General features: G+C 41.2%; 1 protein-coding gene and 1 long non-coding RNA gene across 28 annotated transcripts in view; one reads left to right on the top strand and one right to left on the bottom strand.

Annotated features, from left to right (window-relative positions):
• The window catches only part of KIAA1217 (KIAA1217 ortholog), a 355,102-nt gene that overhangs the window by 11,650 nt on the left and 323,668 nt on the right, over positions 1-19,784 (bottom strand). For 26 of the 27 annotated variants that reach the window (XM_064407697.1, XM_064407727.1, XM_064407743.1 and 23 more), the window contains 6 exons: positions 14,672-14,847; positions 8,238-8,368; positions 7,856-8,003; positions 5,694-6,177; positions 4,721-4,901; positions 142-296 (listed from right to left, as the gene is read on the bottom strand). In XM_064407697.1, the coding sequence (XP_064263767.1) occupies positions 142-296; positions 4,721-4,901; positions 5,694-6,177; positions 7,856-8,003; positions 8,238-8,368; positions 14,672-14,847 (1,275 nt within the window). The remainder of the gene's footprint in view (positions 1-141; positions 297-4,720; positions 4,902-5,693; positions 6,178-7,855; positions 8,004-8,237; positions 8,369-14,671; positions 14,848-19,784) is intronic. The other variant, XM_064407660.1, reaches the window with a different exon arrangement.
• Positions 248-3,324, top strand: LOC135293664 (uncharacterized). The gene is made up of 2 exons (XR_010355794.1): positions 248-321; positions 2,820-3,324. It is a non-coding gene; the product is annotated as an uncharacterized LOC135293664 (long non-coding RNA).

Raw genomic sequence — 19,784 nt, forward strand, 5'->3', positions numbered from 1 at the left:
TCCTGGTGAGCAGTTTCAGTAGCTCTCCAGGACACAGCTCTGCCTCTACTTATTTTGTGGTTTATAGGCCCAAGTCTGTGCCTTGTCTCTTTGCCAACCTCTCATCAGGAGTTTGGCTGCCTAGAGTATGAATCACTGAACCTTGAGAGCAGCAGCCTCTTTCCTGGCTGTGTAGATGACATCTCCTGATCTCGTTGTGGTCAGTCCTGACCCTGGCAGGTAACTGCGCCGTGGAGGTGGAGGAGGTGGAGACTTGGTCAGCTTCTCATTATCCTGTTCTCCATCAGGAGCTTCTTCTGCAGGCAAACACAGCAGCACAAAGTAAGCACAGGTGAAGGAGATGAAAACAGTATCTGCATACCTGCCTCAACTGGAAAGGAAAAAAATGTTTTTAAAGGTTTGGTTGCTGAATATATGAACAGAAACACGTTTGGTATTCAAGTGTAACTGCCCTGAATGAAAGGAAACAGTGCTGTACTTGCACAGAGAAACTGGATCACTTCCCCCAGAGATTTTCAGCAGAACTCCTGTCCTCTAGGCCACTGTATCTGGGTGTAGCCATCGGTACAAGTGGGACAGCAGGGCACACATGTGAAGGAGCATTTGAGGCACAGGTTCTGGGGCCTGCTGACAGACAGGGCCCCTCAGCCTCCTCTGACAGCAAGGCCACTGACACGGATACGATGAGACACCAGCCTGGAGGCTCCTCATTGTTCTCAGCAATTCTGAAGCAATCAGCACACTTTCTGCTCTGCCTGGGAGATGCTGCTGGCAAGGTGCAAGGAGCTGAAGAGTTCTGTCCATCTCACATAGGACATAAATAGTTAAGTTCACACAAAGACTGAGTGAAAATTCAAGCAGTACTCTAGAGATGCCATCTCTGCGTTTCAGTGAGTCCTCCCATCTCTGAGCAGGGCAAGGGATCACCAGAGGCAACTGCACTTGCTCCTCTTCTTAGGGAGCATTTGTTTTCACTTAACTTGCTATAATTCTAGGAATGTACAGTTTTGCCTTTGAATTACCATATAAAAGCCCTATGTATTTTTTTCTAAGCCAAAAAGATTCAAATACCAAATGAAAAAGCCAAGCAGAGCCAGCCCTTGCTTTATGAGGAGAGTCGTCCCAGAAAAGACCAGTTTCAAACTGGCATTGCCCCTGACGATGCTGCCCCACCAGCTGCCCCTTCCTGCTCCCCACTGTCCCTGGACAGCATTATTTCCAGCAGCAGCATTACCCAGCTCATGACCTGTCCCTGTGTGTTTCTGGTTACAGGCTAAGTATCATAAATATGGCAACAGCCACTGTTTTCACACTGCTGTTTACAGTGTTTGTTTCCAAGAGCAAAAAGAACAACCTTTCTGCAGCTACTCAATGTTACATAAACAGCTGGAATAAATATAATCCAGAAAGATAAAACATCCTGCTTTTGGGATTACCCAGCTGTTTAGGGCTAAGTGTTCCCTCTGGGGAAATTATTGCATAACTGCCCACTCCTGGGCCTCTGCAGGCTCCTCCAACACTCCAGCTAGCCCTGGGGACTGGATGGAGCCCTTGTCTGACCCGGTCTCATCTTTGTTTCCTTCTTAGCTCAAATGTTCTTTGAAGCTGCTTAAGCTTAAGGAAATGTTCAGTTGTATTATCTCCCTCCCTGGTTATCTGGCACTCACTTGCCAGATTGCAAGAAGAGTGAATTTCCAGATGCACTTTACATTAGACCACTTCTTTGGTCAACACACACCACTCAGTTTTTAATTACATCAGATGTACTTCTGCTGTAAAATCAGAGTAATTCTCTAAGATGGTGTTTAGCAGACTATGATGTAGGGCTTTTGCAAATCCTTATTTCTTTTAATGGGCACAACCCATTGCCCTCAAACTGGTAGTGACTCTGATTGCAAGAATTCCAAGTTTTTCTCACACTTAATGAGAGCAAGGTTGGATGAGAGACACAGAAGGCAAACAAAAAAATTATTCTTACCATCTCTGAGACACTCATCCATCTCCATCCTCAAAATGGGAGATAAAACACAGGCAAGAAATATTGCCACTGAGTGTGGCAGGTGCACTGGTTATTGAAGGCTAATCCCTCTCACATCCCTTAGCTGGAGTCATTAAGGAGAGGCTGTGATGGGGTTTGCTCATGGTCAGTGCAGTGATGCCAGGCTGCACATAAAACTTCAAAGATGAATTTCTATTTTATTTACTAAACAATTATATTTCCGCAATATAAATGGGAAGGGAAAAAATTTAGAGGAAAAAACATTGCAGGGGAGATCTTATTCTGGTTTTTATTTTTGAGGGAGGAGTAAATGAACAAATTTAACTCATTAACCCTGACACTGCCCATGAACAAAACCTACACATTGTGGAACCTTCTTTGGTGCCAAAGGGCTCAGCAAACAAAATGGGAGTTGTTTGTCACCAGCTGTTTCACTGAACTGCAGAATTTTTCAACAGGTACAGATAGATGGAAACTAATTGCTCTCACCATACAGACTTCCAGTTGTACCAAAATAAATCCAGAAGGTTTCAAAATAATAATGCCTGCCTTGAGGCAGTCTCTGCAGTCAGACAAACTCTCTTTAATGGAAGTTACTGATCACTTATCACTTGCAAAAATCAGGGCATTCTAACATATGAAGGCACAAAGAGAGATGAAGAAGACAATTTCTAATGTGCATGCTAGGGAAAAAAAAATCACATTTTTCACAGAAGACTCGTAATACAAAGATGAGTTAGAGTCAAGACATTAAAGAAATATTTACATAGTCATGTGGAAAACTGTGTAAAGTGTGTAATTTTATTTTTGTGCTTTGCAGAGAAAAAAGAAGAGTTTCTTCACTGGAAAAGGCTCTGTGTGGAGTATGGATGAGACACAATCTGGCAACACGACCTTTCTGGGTTCTGCAGTTGAGCCAACAGAGGGCTCTGCTCATTTATGGCCAAAGTTTTTTTATGTATTGTATTGGTAGATAGGTGGTCTGTCTTTTCTTATGCTGCTCAGTTTTCAAGTCTACAGCAGACTGGTACTGAACTTTTCATCCTCAGTCACAGAAGAGCTGAGTGGTATGTGAGATATTTAATCAGATATTAAGGAACAGTTTTGCTGTTCCTGTATTTATGTTACTATTGCAGGATTCATTATGCACAACAGAAGGCAAATGTCTCAATCTCATCAAACTTGTTCTTCAATCTGCTGGCTGCACACTGTGCAAAATTGTATTCTAGAAGTGGATTAGCTAACTGTGTGACTTAAAAACTTCTCAGTTACTGTGCTCTGCACTTTTTAAGATGTCACAGCTCACTGCACCCATATGGTACTTATTTGCACTGACTTCTTCTATTTATGCCACACATTATACAAGCTAATTGTGTTGATAGCCAGTAATCTCACTGAAGGGTGCCAGAATTCTAAAATTATTTTATGAGGTTCAACAGAATTTATTTTAAACATGTATGTTGCAAAACATCCAAGAAGCCAAAACTTGGCAGCATCAAAGGTACACTCAGAACAAAATGCTGTGTCTGAAAACATTCCTCCAAAATTCTATATGAATTTGTCTACACAACCCTAGGGCATTGATTTTCAGCTTTTTACCATGTTGGCATGCCAACACCTTGAGTGCAGCATGCAGCTCTGACCTCCACAGCTCCAGAAGGACAAAGTGGGGTTAAACAAGGGCAACTGAATCCAGCCTCTAGGGAAGGGAGCAGCTGGCCTGGATGGAGGGACCAGAAAGGCTGGAAGTTCACAGTTTGAAGTCTGTGGGGCAGACTCCAGGTGAGCTCCAGGACATTATAAAGGTTTATCCACTGCCTTCATGATTGTATGAATGAAATGAAGAGCTGTTATTTGCCAAACTGGAGGATATTAGAGCTATGGGGAACTCAGTGAAGCTGGTACGATACCAGTTGAAAAGAGATGGAGGAAAGTTCCTTCAAAAGATGGGAGCTTGCTGCCACAGCAAGAGGATGCAAATTGCATAAGCAAGTATCGATGAACTGCTGGATAAAAGTTCCATAATGGATATGAAAAGGAGAAGATTTGGATATTCCCTTTAAAATCCTGTGGGGGTGCTGGAATACTACGAGCAGACTGCAGAAGGCAGCTGGGTTCTGTGCTCCCCACACACAGCATCTCCAATTGCCTGTCAGAGACTGAGCTGGATGGACTTGCAAATGTAGCTGGGCAAGAATTTTACAGCTGATGCATGTTTGGCTAATGGGATAAATCCAAGGTTTGGCTGACACATCTTTTTTGCTCCTTGGATTTTGAATAAATTCAGACATGAGTTTGTATGTTAAATTTTGAAAGAAATAGGACTGGAAGGACATCTCACCCTCTTGCTACAACTAAGCAGCTCTACCTATATAATTCTAGTTCAGTGCTAGTCTAAACCATTCTGTCCAGTAATGGGGACCTTGCATCCTCCTCATTGCCTCACGCAGCTTCAGTGCTCCACTTTCCTTATCTTTATGAGGTTTTTTCCTAATGCCTAACCTGGATCTTCCTGCTTGCAATTGCCAGCTTTTACCACTGTTCTATCCACACACAGCAAGTTATTCTTGCTTTTTAAAGCACATTTTTGCCTATTGAGAGATTGTTTTGTCCTTCCTCAAGATCACAGCAATCTATAAACTGAAAACATTCTAGAAAGTAGGAAAAATAAGCTCTCCAGATATACAATGCTTTAGCCCCATTTACTCTAGCAAACCTTACCTGAGACTTCTAGCTTTTCTGCTGCATCTCCTTTAGGCAGGGCTGCTGGCTGAGGAGGCATCTCCAGGTTAGGAATGGACTTCATTATATTGGCCTGGGCCTCTTCCAAGAGCTTTTCAAATTCCTTTCCATTATAGTGATCAAGGTTTTGTCTTTTCTCTTCCCACTTCTTTTCAGCTTTCTAGACAAAACCAGTAAAGCATCTATTTATTTTTCTGATTTCCATTGTGATCACTTACTTAAAAATAAATTCAATGTGTAAACATACAGGTCAGTATGGATAGATTCTTTCAGTTCTAGTCAGCAACTAAAGGAAATACATGAACAGTAACTGCACACTGTTCTGACTTGTATTGTGCTAGATTTGACACAAACACATGCCAGACTGACAGTGGCCACTGGTCACTAAAGGAACAAAGGCAATATTGAAATCTGCCTTACTACATCACACTGGTGATTAAAGTGTTTGTCTGTAATAAGTCACAGCACTTCACCTCTGGGTTTTCCCACAGGAAATCACTGGAGCTTCACACTCTTTCACTTTTACTTCTCCATAATAAGGGATATAGAGATTTAAAGAGTGAACGAAATCCACGTATGCAAGTGTTGCCAGAGAATTATATGCTATTGGTGAAAAGGTATTCTAAAATTTCTAAAATAGAATTTTGATTTTTTTCAGTAAAGACAATTTAAAAAACACAGTTACCTAATTTTGGTTACATGTAATTTTTCTGTTGCATTTAAAATCACAGAATTATTTGGGTTGTAAGGGACTTTTACAGGACATCTAGTCCAACCCTTCTGCAATGAGCAGGGACAAAATCAGAGGATATCTTCAGAAGTACAGTGTAATTAGGGGTTAAGCACATAAATCCCCACAGTGCATTTAAGAAGTCCCACCTGCAGCCTCAAGAGTGAGACTGGGAGCTCAGACCCAAAGAGAGGACAGCTGGTTGAGTGGAATACACCGTACCTCAATTGATACAGCTCGATTTCTGGTACTTGCACTGTGAATTTCCTCAATGAAAAGGCTTTGCATGGTGGAGCCATTGACAGAGACCTGTGGTGCTGGTGTGGCTTGTGCGGGCTGGGATGCTGCCGTGGGCTCTGGGGGCGCCGGGGTGGCCGAGGGGTGGCCACTGGTGGGCACAGCTTCGCTGTGACTGCCTGCAGAGGGAGAGCCCTGGGCGTGGGGGAGCAGGGCTGCCGAGTGCTGGGACTGCTGGATGACAACAGGCGAGCTCTGCGCGTGATGGACGGTCATCGTTGAGAAGGGGACGACTTCTGACTTGACTGACTCGGATGGGACTGCTGCCAGGCTTTGCTGTGTGTGTCCCTGCGTGGGCTTGTGCTCCTCTTGGTTTTTCAGCGTGTCAGCTGCACTGGACTTTTCCATAGCAGAGTATTGCATGGCTTGGGATGGATCCACACCCCTCAGCAGTCCTTCTGTAACATGTCTGCCCAGCCAAACCGAACACAACAGCACATGGTCAGCACACAGGCCAGTCGTGAGCAGTATGCAACAATAAACTCTTGCAAAGAAAAAGCACCAAAGTCAAAACAATCAAAATAGTGGTTTTTAGTTTCCCTGATGCCCTCAGCTGTATGATTTTATAGCTTTCTCTCAGAGTCAGGAGCTCAGAATTTTAAAGAGGCTACTCTAAATAAGATGGTTTTGCCTTCCAAGGTGTATACAAACCTTCAGTGATGTACTGGCAGTTTCTCACCAAACCAGGAGCTACAGTGGGTTGATTTTAGAGTGAGCCCTAGAAGCACAGAAAAGTGAAGCTACATATAATGAGAGGCAGCAGTCTGGCACGTTGTCAAAACAGAGCTTCAAATGAAGTTTCTGCATCACATGTACTTCACAAAGGTCTTTCCTGTCAAGAGTGTGGGGTAGGATGAGCTGAGGACATAAAAAACCAGCTATTTCTGGCAGCAAGCTGCGAAATGTCTGAGCTTCTGAGTGTTGCAAGCCATCAAATGCCATGAGTTTTCCCATTTTTGAAACAGACTTTATGAGGCTTAATATGCAATTTTGCTGCAAAAAAATTGGTAAAACTTTGGTATGCATAGCTTATTGTTCTATTTTCTTTTGCAAGACAGGAAATAACTGTAATAATTTTTAAGAAAAGAAACTAATGTGAAAGGATATAGATGTTTGTCTGCATGGAAGAGTAAGTGATGGCTCTTAGAAAACCTGTTACATAAACCATTTTAGCCATCTGCCAGTACTGCCAAATCCATTTTACATATGCTCCAGGATATATAGAAACACTGGCAACACTACATTCCTTAGCATAATGGTACTGACAATAGGTACATGACTTACATTTTCCTGTAATTGAACTAAAATTGAGACCACCACCATTGACAGTTTTGGGCAGGAATTAAATCCAATGCCCACTGAGTTAAACAAATCAGCAATGATTTGCTGTTCAGATATTCTGACAAACATGGATAAACACTGGCACTTAGTGGACATTAAGTTTCATCTAATATTTCAGCTTTCTCTAATGCACCTTCCTTGCAAAGAAGAGTATTCTTTCAGAAGGTTTGGGATACCTTTATCCACTTACACTACTTTCCTATTTTATTCCTTACTGTTACATTTTAGGGAATGAACCTTTCAGTGTCAGAGAATGTTTCTGTTAGCTTAAATTGCTGTAAATACCAAAAGTTAATTAGCTCAGGTATGAGACTGTCTGTTCTCTCATCCAGGCAGTTCCCAGATCTGGAAGTGCTGACTTGAGAGGCACCTAGTCTCAATTTTAAGATCTCAGTGACTGAGGCTGTCGGTCAGAGTAGACTCACTGCACAAGGCACAGGAAAGGCTAATTTGATGTCTCTTGAGAGAGCTCTAGGATTAATCTATAAATACTGCAAGCTGAATTTCTCAGATTTTCCACAGGCAAGGGGGAGACCACAAACACAAAAGCTATTCCAGCCCAGCTTGAGGAAATTCTTTAGGCTTGAAGAAAAGAAAAGAAAAGAAAAGAAAAGAAAAGAAAAGAAAAGAAAAGAAAAGAAAAGAAAAGAAAAGAAAAGAAAAGAAAAGAAAAGAAAAGAAAAGAAAAGAAAAGAAAAGAAAAGAAAAGAAAAGAAAAGAAAAGAAAAGAAAAGAAAAGAAATCACCTCCTGAGCATGGTAAGGACATCGGTCATGCTGCGCACGCGTTTCAGCAGGCTGTCCAGCTTGTGTGGCTCCTCCTTCAGGAACCTCACAGCTTCTACCTCAATCCGCAGGATCGCTCGCATTTTGTTTTGCAATGTTGGGAACTCTCCTGCAAGGAAAACAATTGTGAGGCTGAAGAGGAAATTATGAAAGCCCTGGGCAGTAAAAGACGATTGGGTGAATGTCAATTACTTGAATTTTTGTCTCTCTCCAGAGGCCATGCAGCAAGCTCCCTAATCCCAGCTTTAAATCTTTTTGGAAGTGAAAGTTAATGCCTCCAGATCAAAGGCAAAACTGTTCTCTGTGAATAAAGGAAAAAAAACCAAAAGTAAAAAGTACATACCTTTCAGGGTAGCGACAGCTTCTCCCACTTGACGCAAAAGAAAGGCTCCATCTTCAACATCTTTCAGTGTAACTGTCTTGCTGGAAGCAGCAGAGTCCTTCTTCAGGTCTTCAACAAATGTCTCCAGCTCACTGGCAAAAGAAATAACATGGACAGACAATTTAAGCAGGACTTTCATATTGCAAGCAAATATATGTAAATGACTAGAATAAACTAAACCAGAAACCTCAACTGTGGCACCTTTAGATCTGACACCACAGGCTAAACAAATGACAGGATACCATGAGGGGAGCTGAGAATGCTGGACACTCACAGCACAGAAACATGCCAAGTCACTGATTTCTGTGACAGGCTGCAGATGTGCAGAGCATCTTGACCTCAGGGCAGCTGTGCTACAAAGGGCAGGTGGGCTGGTGAAACACAGGAACAGCCAGCAGCCCTCTGGGGATATAAGTGCTCAAGATAGACATCGTGCCACTACATCCAGTACTGGTTTGCACCTTGTCTTTTCTCTTTGTTGATGACATACAGAGGAATGCCCAACAGTTAAGAAACAATTCAAAAAACTGGCACCAAAGGCCTCTTGATACAACCTTATTTATCAGCCAGGTACTGCCAGACAGGACACAGGATCCTGTTTCTATGAATAGCCAGAGTGAAACAGTAAACGTGCATTGTGCGCAGCTCTTGCTCAGCACTTGGATTTAAGAGTGAATCACTTTGGATGTTTTTTCCAACCACTGCCATTCTGTGCTTATCCCAGCTCCATTTGGTGCTTCCTTCTCACCTTTCCCAACATTTTTTTCAAGTCTTTTCATACTTCACATAAAATTTTGCAATACTCGAGACGCATAAACTCTGGTTTTGTTTGGGAAGGAGATACTTCTTTCCACTTGAGCTTGAGACAACATTGCTTTAACTGGAGTTTTCCACAGATACATAAAATTTTCTCAAAAAACCCCCAACCCTGAGACGCTTTATTACCAACTACACAAATACTCATGTAAACACCTTAAAAATATCATCTCTTGAATATCTAGAAGAAATTTACTTCTATTACGATACCAAATTTACTCACAGGAATATTCTAGGAAACAGCTTAATGGTAGATAGAAAAAAAATTCAATGGAAACTCTGAACTGACAAATCAGTTACTCATTTAAACCTAATCTTAGGCATCATTTTTCACATCCATCAGGGATCAGTTTTGCAATTGCTGTAAGAGAATCAAGGTACAAAGAGATTGCCAGGAAAGGGGCAGAAGGCAGGAAGCCTACCCTCTGCACCATCTCCAAGTCTTGCTTTCCACATATTTCCCTTCCACTGCCATGCAAAGCCAATCATTTCCCAGACCCATCTCAGTGACATGGGGAAGAAAAGTAGTTGGCCAGTAATGGGATAAAAATGAAGACAATTCCTTACAGCACTATGGTACATGTAGGTTAGTTTAAATCAGAAGCACAGTCCCACAGAACAATCCATGGCAACACAACAATATTTCTCATACACAGAGGAACAGAAACAGCATCAGCATCTGAACATTAAGCATGCAGAGCAGAGAGTTCATTTCAATCTAAAACTAAGAACTTTAGAAACTAAAAAATTATTTTGAATTGAGAATCATAAGTTGTGTCTGAACAGATCACAAACAAGTGGAGGTAAATGATCCTGGTCCCACTTTAAGACCACTTCTCCCAACGTCCCTGCCTTTAGAAAGCAGGGGAAGTCCCAGTTCCCCCCAGCACAAGCAGACTTGCAGGAAACAATCCATTGGACCACACGATGGCAGCAAGGGAACACTTCTAAGGGTGCTTTTCCAGAGGCAGAGGCTGCTAAAATGCAGGTATCTGCTGTCTCTGCCTGCCTTTGCAATAAAGGGCACAGAAATACTCCAGCAGGAACTGGAGGAAGAATGTGGCCTTCTGTCACTGTCACTAAGGCAAAGGCTCCTGCTCTACAGGAGGGTGCTCTGCAGCCATGCATCCTCCCTAGTCTTCATGCCCTGGTACTGGCACTGAGGCTGGGCACTGCTGCTTTGGGAATCATGGGGTATCCCTCCTCCCTTTTGTGGATCAGCACTGGAAAAGAAGCTTCTCAAATATCTGCATCTACCAGGCAATAAAACAGATAAAGAAAGATGCTTATATTTGTTCATGTGAGGAAAGAAGAGAAAGGAAAACACAGAACAATATTACAACGTTTGAAGGACTTTGAGGTGGCTGACAGTGGCCCACTTTTCCCTTTGTTCTTTGAGCAGAAATGGGAACCCCTTTGATTCCATATACTGTCAAACAAGACAAGTGATCCTGAAATTACCCAGGCGATATCACATTACACTGCTTCATGTGGCTAACTGCAAGAGAAAAACTTAATCCCTTAGGACCCAAAGACTGAAACAGATTTGGTGGTCTCTAGAATTTCTTTTCTCTCACTGGGGAAAACACTTGGCTTTACAGATTTGCCTGAGCAAATTAGCATGACATGCACATTAATGCAGTTTCAGAAGGCTAATATAAACAATTTTTCTGCATCTATATTCTACACGGGGAAGCCGAGGCAACCCTTGTGCTGAGATCTTTCTTTAGGCAAAAAAAGCCTCAGAGGATCTGCCTCAGACTGCAGTATCAGTAGAACAGGCTACAAAACAACTGACAAAATTAATGGTAACAAATCACCCAGACCAGATGGTATTTGCCCAGGAGTTCTATAGCAACTCAAGGCTGAAACAGCTGAACTATTAATGCTAAGCATCTAACTTCTTGATTAAAATTGCCTTGGAACCAGATTAGTGGAAAGCGTCATAAGTGTCATAAATTATACAAATAAAAATTTTTAGTGGTATGGGGATATCCTGGGAACTGTACTCTGGTGAGACTGACACTTAGACAGGTGTAATGGATAGGTATAAAAATACAGAATAAAGAATCGATGAACAATAAATAAACAGGATAAATTTGCTGTGTTAGGTAGAATTACCATGGTTTGTGCAAAATGAAGGTAAGACTCAAATCAATAAACAACAGAAGCATGGGGACAAAGTATACCACAAAAGGCTTTCAGCAAGGTGTTTGAGAAAAAGATTTCAAGAATGCAAAGTTGCCATGAGGAAATTTCCATGGATAAAACACTGAAGCAAAGATAAAGTTGCCATGAGGAAATTATTTCATGGATAAAGCACGGAAGCAAAGATAAGGGATCAATGAACAGCTAACTCAATGAATGTACTTTGCTGGTGGGTTCCACAGGGATTGCTACTAGGGTTGGTGCTTTTCAATATACTATAAATAATTTAGTAAAAAGGATGAATAATAAAACAAAACCAAAAAATCGCAAAAGGCCATTATATTATTCAGGGAAATGCAAATGAAAGGTGGTTGCAGAGGACTGCAGATGGACCATCTGGTACAAACTGACCAGAAAACACCAAAGATTAAATTAACTCCTAATACCTGTAAAGTGTGCTCATGAGAAGAGGAGATATGAAACCAAAATCAACCCCACCTAAAACCAAAACACTAAGGTTTTATATGCAGTGATGATCTTGGAACTGATGATCATCCATTGTGAGTGAGACGTTGGCTATTTAATGCAAAGCTCCTGTGGAACATGAGGACAGGGAGATCACACCATGCACGAGGTCACAGTGTGCCTGCAGCAGACAAAGCGGTTGCAGGGCTCTCCTGTCTCTCATCCCCACCCACATCTCTGCACCAGAGTTAGAAAGGGCAGGGAGAAAGGCAACAGGATAATGAAATGTAGAGAAAGGCTTCTAAAAGAAGGTTAACTAAACAGTCTAAGACTTCTCAGGCTGGAAAAGGCATGAGTGGGGGAAAGGAGAGGAAAGGGAGTGTCTATAACATAATGACTAGCATGGCAAAGGTGAATATTCTGCTTTGCATTATTTAAGAGTCTGGGGATTGACTGACAGATGAACAATTCAAAGACAAACAAAAGAGATTCTTCTGATATACTTTCCCAATTATCTGCTACTAGTAGCCCTCCCAGATTGCCAAGTGAAGTTTTGTTTTCATGGAGCATGGTTATTATTATTAAAAAAAACTGATACTTTTCCTAACAAAGTATAAATTGTAAGGTACTATGGATTGTATCCAACTAAACAGATTGGATGTGGCTATAATTTAAACACTGTGCTTGTAACTCCCTTTATTAAAGTGTACAATATAGAGTGGTCACACCTCTAACATGCTTGTTATGACATAATACTTCATTGCTCAATGTATCATAGCATTGTAATTTATCTTTCTAAAGACAAATCTTAAAGGTAAATCTTAAATCTAGTATCTACAAGTGCTATATATAACATCTCTAAATTAAGTCAAAAGACTAGATTAAAAAAACCCTACACATTTAATTCTGAGTGTGTATTTCACTGTCACAAGTGTACATAAACACTAGGTTTAACAGGTTTCATTAGATAACCTCTGACAGTAATCCTGATACAGCTGTGGCACACATGGGCACACTTCTGTAGGCACCATTATGATCTGTTGAGCAAGCTTTCTGCTTAACAGAATCCTTGCTTTGTACAACAACATTTCTGTTGTTTACAACATGAAACTGCCGATATGTTTATTTCCTTATTTCACAGAATGGTAAGGTTGGAAGGCACTACAGTGGGCCACCTGGTCCAACCTCCCAGCACAAGCAATAATCTTCAGTTGCAGAAGGGAGGACTTTTTAAGCTAAGATCCACCATCTAAGAGTAGTAAACACACTTTTGTAAGTATTGCAGTAATCCTTAGGCTCCAGTGTCTCACATGGAGACAGTCTACGGAATTAGCCTTATGATTCAGGAAAGATCAAGAGGGTGACAGTTGAAATCCTAAAAAATGGCAAATTTTGTGACCTGCATTTGTTTGTATATCTGCAGTGGGACCAGTTTAGCTGTAAATGCCTATAAAGAATATTAACCTTTTTCTCAATAATGCCAGTGACATTTGATGGGTAATTCTGTGCTGTATGCTCTTACTATGAACAGCCATCAGCTGCTGAAATTATTATTGTTGTCAGATGTGCTTTTCTTTCGGGCTCTGACCCTGCAAATGAGCAAATGCATGACAAAGGAATCTCATTGCACACAACTGATTGAAAAGAAATGTTTGTTTCTAGCATACCTCTAAAAGAGGTGAAGTAACATTTGAATGATTTAAGAAATTTTCCTGGAACTTTAACAAATGAAGTAGCAGAGAAGTAGCAGAAACTATGGGAACAGGAAAAATTCCAAGACCAGAAAAAAAATTCCAAAACAGAACCATATTGCAATCCAAATCCTGTCCTTAATGAACAGCTGTAACAGTGAATGCCATTGGCACTTGACCTCACTCTGTATCCATTTTACGAGGCAATGCCATAAACAGCTATCACACAAATTGCTCCCTCCATAGAGAACAGACAATCCAGGAACTTGGCAATGAGGTATGCAGGAGTGGAGTGAGGAACAGGAAGGTAACACCCAACCTTCTCTTTACAGATGCACCTTTTTTATTACAAACAGTATTAATCTGACAACTTACTGATCAACAGAAGGACTCACTCTCTTCAGCTGTCAGGAACTGTACTCTATGGCTCTCCAGTCATAATTTTGCATGACAAGCTGACTAGAAATTTTTTCTCTATTATGGAGCAATTCTTTAGGTGTGAAATAAATGTGGCAATGAGAAATAATTAGTTATATAATATCTTACAAACATGAGTGTTAGAATTAAACTGTTTATTAATTTCAGCTTTATCTTGCCTCCTGTTGACTCTGAACTAAACCAAACAACTTGATCCCACCTGTCTTGGTGGGCCAAAGTTCTGGGGAAAAAAACCAGAATCTTCCAAAGGGCCTTTCCATAACAACAAAACAAGGTACACAGTTCAGCAGATGGAAACCTCAGTGAGTACATTTTAGACAAGGACTGGCATTGCTGACTGTAATTAAAAACTTCACTCCTCTATTTGAGATTCCCCTACCTCTCCCATGCAGTAGCCAAAGCACTTACTATTGAAATCTGATTTTTGTACTTAAAGCCAAACTCATTACTTTCCTTTGAATCCCTTTGCTCTAGAGGAAATTCCTCCCTCCTTCCCTAGAGCATAATACATAAGGCTGAAGGGGAGAGCTAGGGGAGGGAGGCTTTCAGAAAACAGAGGTGGGCACGGTCCTTACAGTCATCCCTCCCTTTACAGAGGACTTCTGAAGAGGTACAAACTCTTGGTACTGCTGGGATTTACCCACTGGGCTGTGCAGAGAAGGACTCCCAGTCAGGACCAGTGAGTTGAGCAACACAGGCATGGTTTTACAGGCAGGGAAACATAGCTAAACCAGCATATACAAATGCAGTTTACATGAAAACAGTGGTAGAAGTTTCTACTTTATGGAAGAAAAAGACAGATAAAAGCAATACATTTGAAGAGGTTTCTCAACCCACCACAACTTCTTGACAATCTTTTCCTCCTCGCTGAGGTATTTCTGCCTCTCTTGCTCCACCAGGTTGCGCTGTCGCTGCACAGGATCTTCAAGCCTCTTCACTGTTTCGATCACTTTGCCATTGATTTCTAGCTCTGCTTTCTTCACCATTGCCCTCAGCATCTCCTGGTTCTGCAGCTGTTGCACAAAAGAAATCAACTTCAATTTTTCTGCTTGACTGACATTCCTGGCAACAGAATACATTGCAGAGCTCAGAAGGTTGGGATAAACACCATCCTACAGTGAGTGAGTGTTTTTACCTTCTTCTTTCCCGCTTTAGCTGTACCTATAAACATCATTCCATGTATATATATAACTTCCAGTTTCAAACTGATAAACAAAATATGTTGGGATCAGTATATCACCTTCAATGCATAACTTCTGCAAGGATTGTGGCCCCTTTCTTCTGCTTGGTTCAACATAAATCAGAATTAATTACATCTCTTGAGAATGCTGGATGTTTGACTTCCACCTTCCACATATCTCACAAGTTTATGCATCTCACAGCCCATACGTGCCTAGTGGATAGTCCCACACATTAATGTCATGGCTGGAATGCACTGCTGTTTTCAGAATGGAGGTTTTCAGTCTCTCAAGTGGCAGAGGAAGGACTGTAACACGTGGTGTAATTTGGTACAGGCATGCAGCTCTCCTGCAATGCACAAAACCTCTTTTACCCACCAGAACCACCCCCCGCCCCTTTATAATATGATTAATTTTCTGAGAACTTCAAGTCACACCTTCTTTCATGTCTTAGCCTGATGTTAAGTAACTCAAGCATTAATTGTCTTGCTGATAGTAAGCTCACAGAGCAAAACACAGTTAAGAAGGCAAACTAGGCTGTACTCTTCTGTGGGTAGCCCTGGAGCAGCTACGAGCCAGGCTCACAAACCAAACCTGTTTAAGTCTGTTGCGAAAATCACAAGATTCAAAGTGATAAGCAGGACTCCGCCTAGTCACAGTTTTAGGATGCAGGCAACATGAGCAAACTCTGTTAGCCCAGGAGCCATTTCACACTGTAAGATTTTAAAAAACATTACTGTGTTAATTGGGGACAAAATTCCCATTTTAAAACTAGCATTTGAATTGTCAGCTGTCTTCTAAACATCCAGGCTTAACAGCCAAATCACATTTAACACATAAAATAAACCCATGACCTGACAGGAAGAATCACAAAAATGGGATACATACAACATACTTATTACAGTATAATGCAGTAAGCCTTCTTTAAAATCTATTTAAGAAAATTCATGAGAATAAAAAAGAAAGTGCCTTTGCTGAGACAATTCTTTTCAACCAATATGGGCATGGGAGAAACAAACTCAGTTCCTCACTCATGACTCTTCAGTCCCTGTGCCTGACTCTCTTACTCTCTTCTCCAGCTACACAACTTCGATGAGAGGGAGGGTAACACCTCACTGCAGGGGTGAGGGATGTCTCTGTGTGTGTGTGTGTGTGTGTGTGTGTGTGTGTGTGAAATCTGAGCTGTAACAAGCAGGAAAAGTTAGTTCAAAATTCAGCTGAAGAGATGTGTCAGCAATTACTGAAAAAAATGAAGCTGAAAAACATTTCAACAGCACAGAACTATATAAATAATATCTAGATTATTTTGAAGACAATATGTATTTTGTATGTACATTTTCCGCCTGATGGGATTAATGTTTGGATTTGATAAATTAAAATCTCTTACTGCAAGGCCAGCACAACTACTTGAGATACACACCTCTTTTATTGTGTCATATTTTCAAGTAGGAAAACCTAAATGAATGAATAAATGAGTGAATGAGCATGTAACACCTCAGTCACACAATTTATTCCCAGCTCTTTAAAAAGTGGGAAATTTGACACATGGAAGTGAGTTAGGATCTGTGAAACAACTGATCCGAGGTCAGTGAGAAGGTCAGTAACAAAGTTAGACTTAAGTCTCAGGTGTCCAAAATTTAAGTCCTTGATGTTCCTCAGCTGGTAATAGGGACTTCCACTAATAGCAAAACTGAGTATGTGTGAGTGTGTGAGGTTGTGAAATGGCAGGCACATGTTTTTTCCTATTATGGGGGTATGTAGAAGAGCTATATTTATTGTGGTGATGTGTACAGCTAAGGTGTTTGTCACCTCCATTTATGAAGTGCTTGAACAATACCAGGAAGTTTCAGTCATAAAAGTTCATCTATTTCTGATAATGAGGACAGGGAATAAAAATGTAACACAGCAAGATTTTTTTTTTAAAATCTTGTATGTTGAGGACTCCCAAACCTCAGCGTTTGGAGTGAGCTCTTTAAGTTTGGAGCATGACTCAATCTTGGTATCAAAGAAATGTTTTTACTGTTTCTATGAAAACTCATGCAATAATTGACTAGTTATGGAAAACCTGAGCTTGTTCATGCCTGGGGAACAGGGTCAGAAGATGAGAAGGGAGAGGTACATGTGGGTTCAGAGAGACGAAAGAACGAACTGTGGGAGGGGAGCAATTGCATCAGTCAGCAGCCAAAGAACAGCATGAGGTAGGGAGAGCAGGAGCAAGAAGAAGGCAGTCTCTGGCCACCACATTTACCTTTGTGCTCAACTTCATTCTTACCTTTCTTCTGCCAGCAGAACCCAATGTGAGAGTCCCTGGCTAAGTGCACACCCCACTTGCCCCTCTGACCATCTCAAGCAACAGATGTTTTATGGATCTGCCATAGTTATTCTGGTTTCACAAAACAGAACCTTTTGTACTATAAGCTTGCTTGAAAACAAGCCAAATAAACAATCTTAAACATTCATACCTGAAGAGTCTTTCTTGAAGCAGTACTGAAGCTCTAAAGGCACATGCTAAAAGTAAGGAAAACCAATGCAGACTTTCCTGTCATCACCAAATGGCAATTTCTTGCTAATTAGAGTTACCTTACATTATGACAGCAAGCAGCAATCAAACAGAAACAAATTTAGCATGTTTTTTTTAGAATTCTAGCATCCTGTCATACATTCTTTACCCTTGGTTCTCACTTTCAGCCTCACCAATCTCTCCAGATACCCTCCTTGCCCCGCTTCTTCACCTTGTGCTTCAGCCATTATTTTTCACTGCTCTCACACAAGTACCCCAGCTCTGCTTCTGGTACCCACTCCAAGAATAATCTGATAACTAGTTCAGTTCACTTTGAACCAATTATTATCAATGGATAGGTAACTAGAAACCCAAGTACTGGTTCACAACCCTGTTCCTCGTTAGGAGACAAGCATGACCTGCCCAGTGGGAGCCTCCCACCTCCCCATGAACTACAGTGCACAGCCACAAACAGGACCTGGCTGCCTGCAGCTCAGGACCTCTGTAGAATCCAAGTATCTAGTTCCTAAAGTTTGTTACCATGCATTGATTAAAACTAGTGTCTCCAATTCTACAATGCAATTCAAAATATATTTGAAGTTCTAATTCAAAGTTACACTTGTGAAACTGAGTATCATATACCATTTATGACAGTGTTGTTATTTCGTTCTCCATCCTTTCTGCAGCACTCATTTCCCTGCAAACAGTGCACTGAGTGCAGGAAAAGCATGCATGCATACATGTTCCTAATGGGGAACATTAATCATATCTAACTGTGATCCCTTAAAGTGAGTTCAATTAAAGAAAAGAAGGCATAGACCAAAAAATCCAGTACACACATAAGCTAATGATATAAACCATGTACGTGTACTCCAAGGTTCAAATCTGCTACTAAGAGCTCTCAGTACCTGGGAGCACAGAATGAACAACCCCATTAAAGTCATCATGGGCTCAATTCTTACCAGTGACAAATCCATTCAGGACAAAGGCTGGGTTACAGCCCATCCCTGGCATTGAGGAAAACTCCACAGCACAACGAAACCAGTCTGTCCTGAATGCCTCTGAAAACCAGAGCCCTTAGAACATGCAAGTGTAGTAGCAAGAAGTGTATACAGCCTCTAGCAACAGCCATGAGGTAAACATCTGTGTGCCAAGAATCTGTGTTCAAAATCCAACCACATCTTAACTTTTTGGTGGCATCTTATAATATATGTTTATCTGGTGCGTGAATCAATACATCTGGATCCATTGCTGCTGGATATGGTTTAAAAAGAAAATTTTGCCAGCACAAAGAAAGGCTACAAAAATGAATGGGTATTTTCTATCATGTATTTCTCTGATTCTGTTAAGAAAATTAGTATGAACTTTCAGTGGTAACATCAATCAAAAATTAAACAATAGACATTATTAAACATAGTTTTATGTCCTGATCCTGTTTCTTAGTTGTCCTGCCAAATTTTGTGCCTGTGTTTTTTTTGAAGTGTTTCTTCTAGTCTGTCACTGTATAAAACATTCACACAAACAGGAACAAACTGACTGCCAGACCAGGAGAAACAGTGAAATTGAAAAATAGGAAGCACTGTCAAACATGAAATGAAAACAATCTGGGAAACCAGAAAAAATACTTTTTCCCTTCTACTTAGAATTATTTTTGAAAAAACATAGCACAAAATATTTCATTTAAAATGTGATATTGCAACACTCTTCAGTTTAAAACACTGCCTGTTCCACTTTCTGCCCTACAAACTGTGAGCTTTTTTTCAAAATACTTGAGGAATGCCCTGACAGAAACTCTCATCAATGGAATTTATGTGTAACATACCAAAGTTTCCCTTGAGCTACAGGTTCTTCCAACTGACTATCAAAATTTCTCAACTTCCCACTAGCTCAGTGCACCAAGTTTGCTATAATTTTTGAATTAAGGGAAGCCAGCCAGAGTTAATGAGCACACTCGGGATATGTCCTTTTTCCCTTCTCAAGACCTCCTTGGCAGCATTGATTTGTGCAGATGGTAGAAATTTCTTCACTCCTGTGTGCCACAATGTTATGTCTGATCAAAAGCAAGGCTTCTGCCCCGGGCAGGGCCGTGGAGACAAAGCTCAGCCGGGGAAATGCCACCTCCTTGGTGGGCAGCCCTGTGAGAAGGATGAACTCCCTGCCTCCAAGCAGCACTGCAGCCTCCAGCCACTCTGAGGCCACACGCTGAGCACAGCTGGGAGCCAGACCGAAGGCATTTGCCAAGAGCTGCATTTGGCACATGGTGTGGAGAAGG

Source organism: Passer domesticus, chromosome 1 (assembly GCF_036417665.1).
Source record: "Passer domesticus isolate bPasDom1 chromosome 1, bPasDom1.hap1, whole genome shotgun sequence".
Lineage (NCBI taxonomy): Eukaryota > Metazoa > Chordata > Aves > Passeriformes > Passeridae > Passer > Passer domesticus.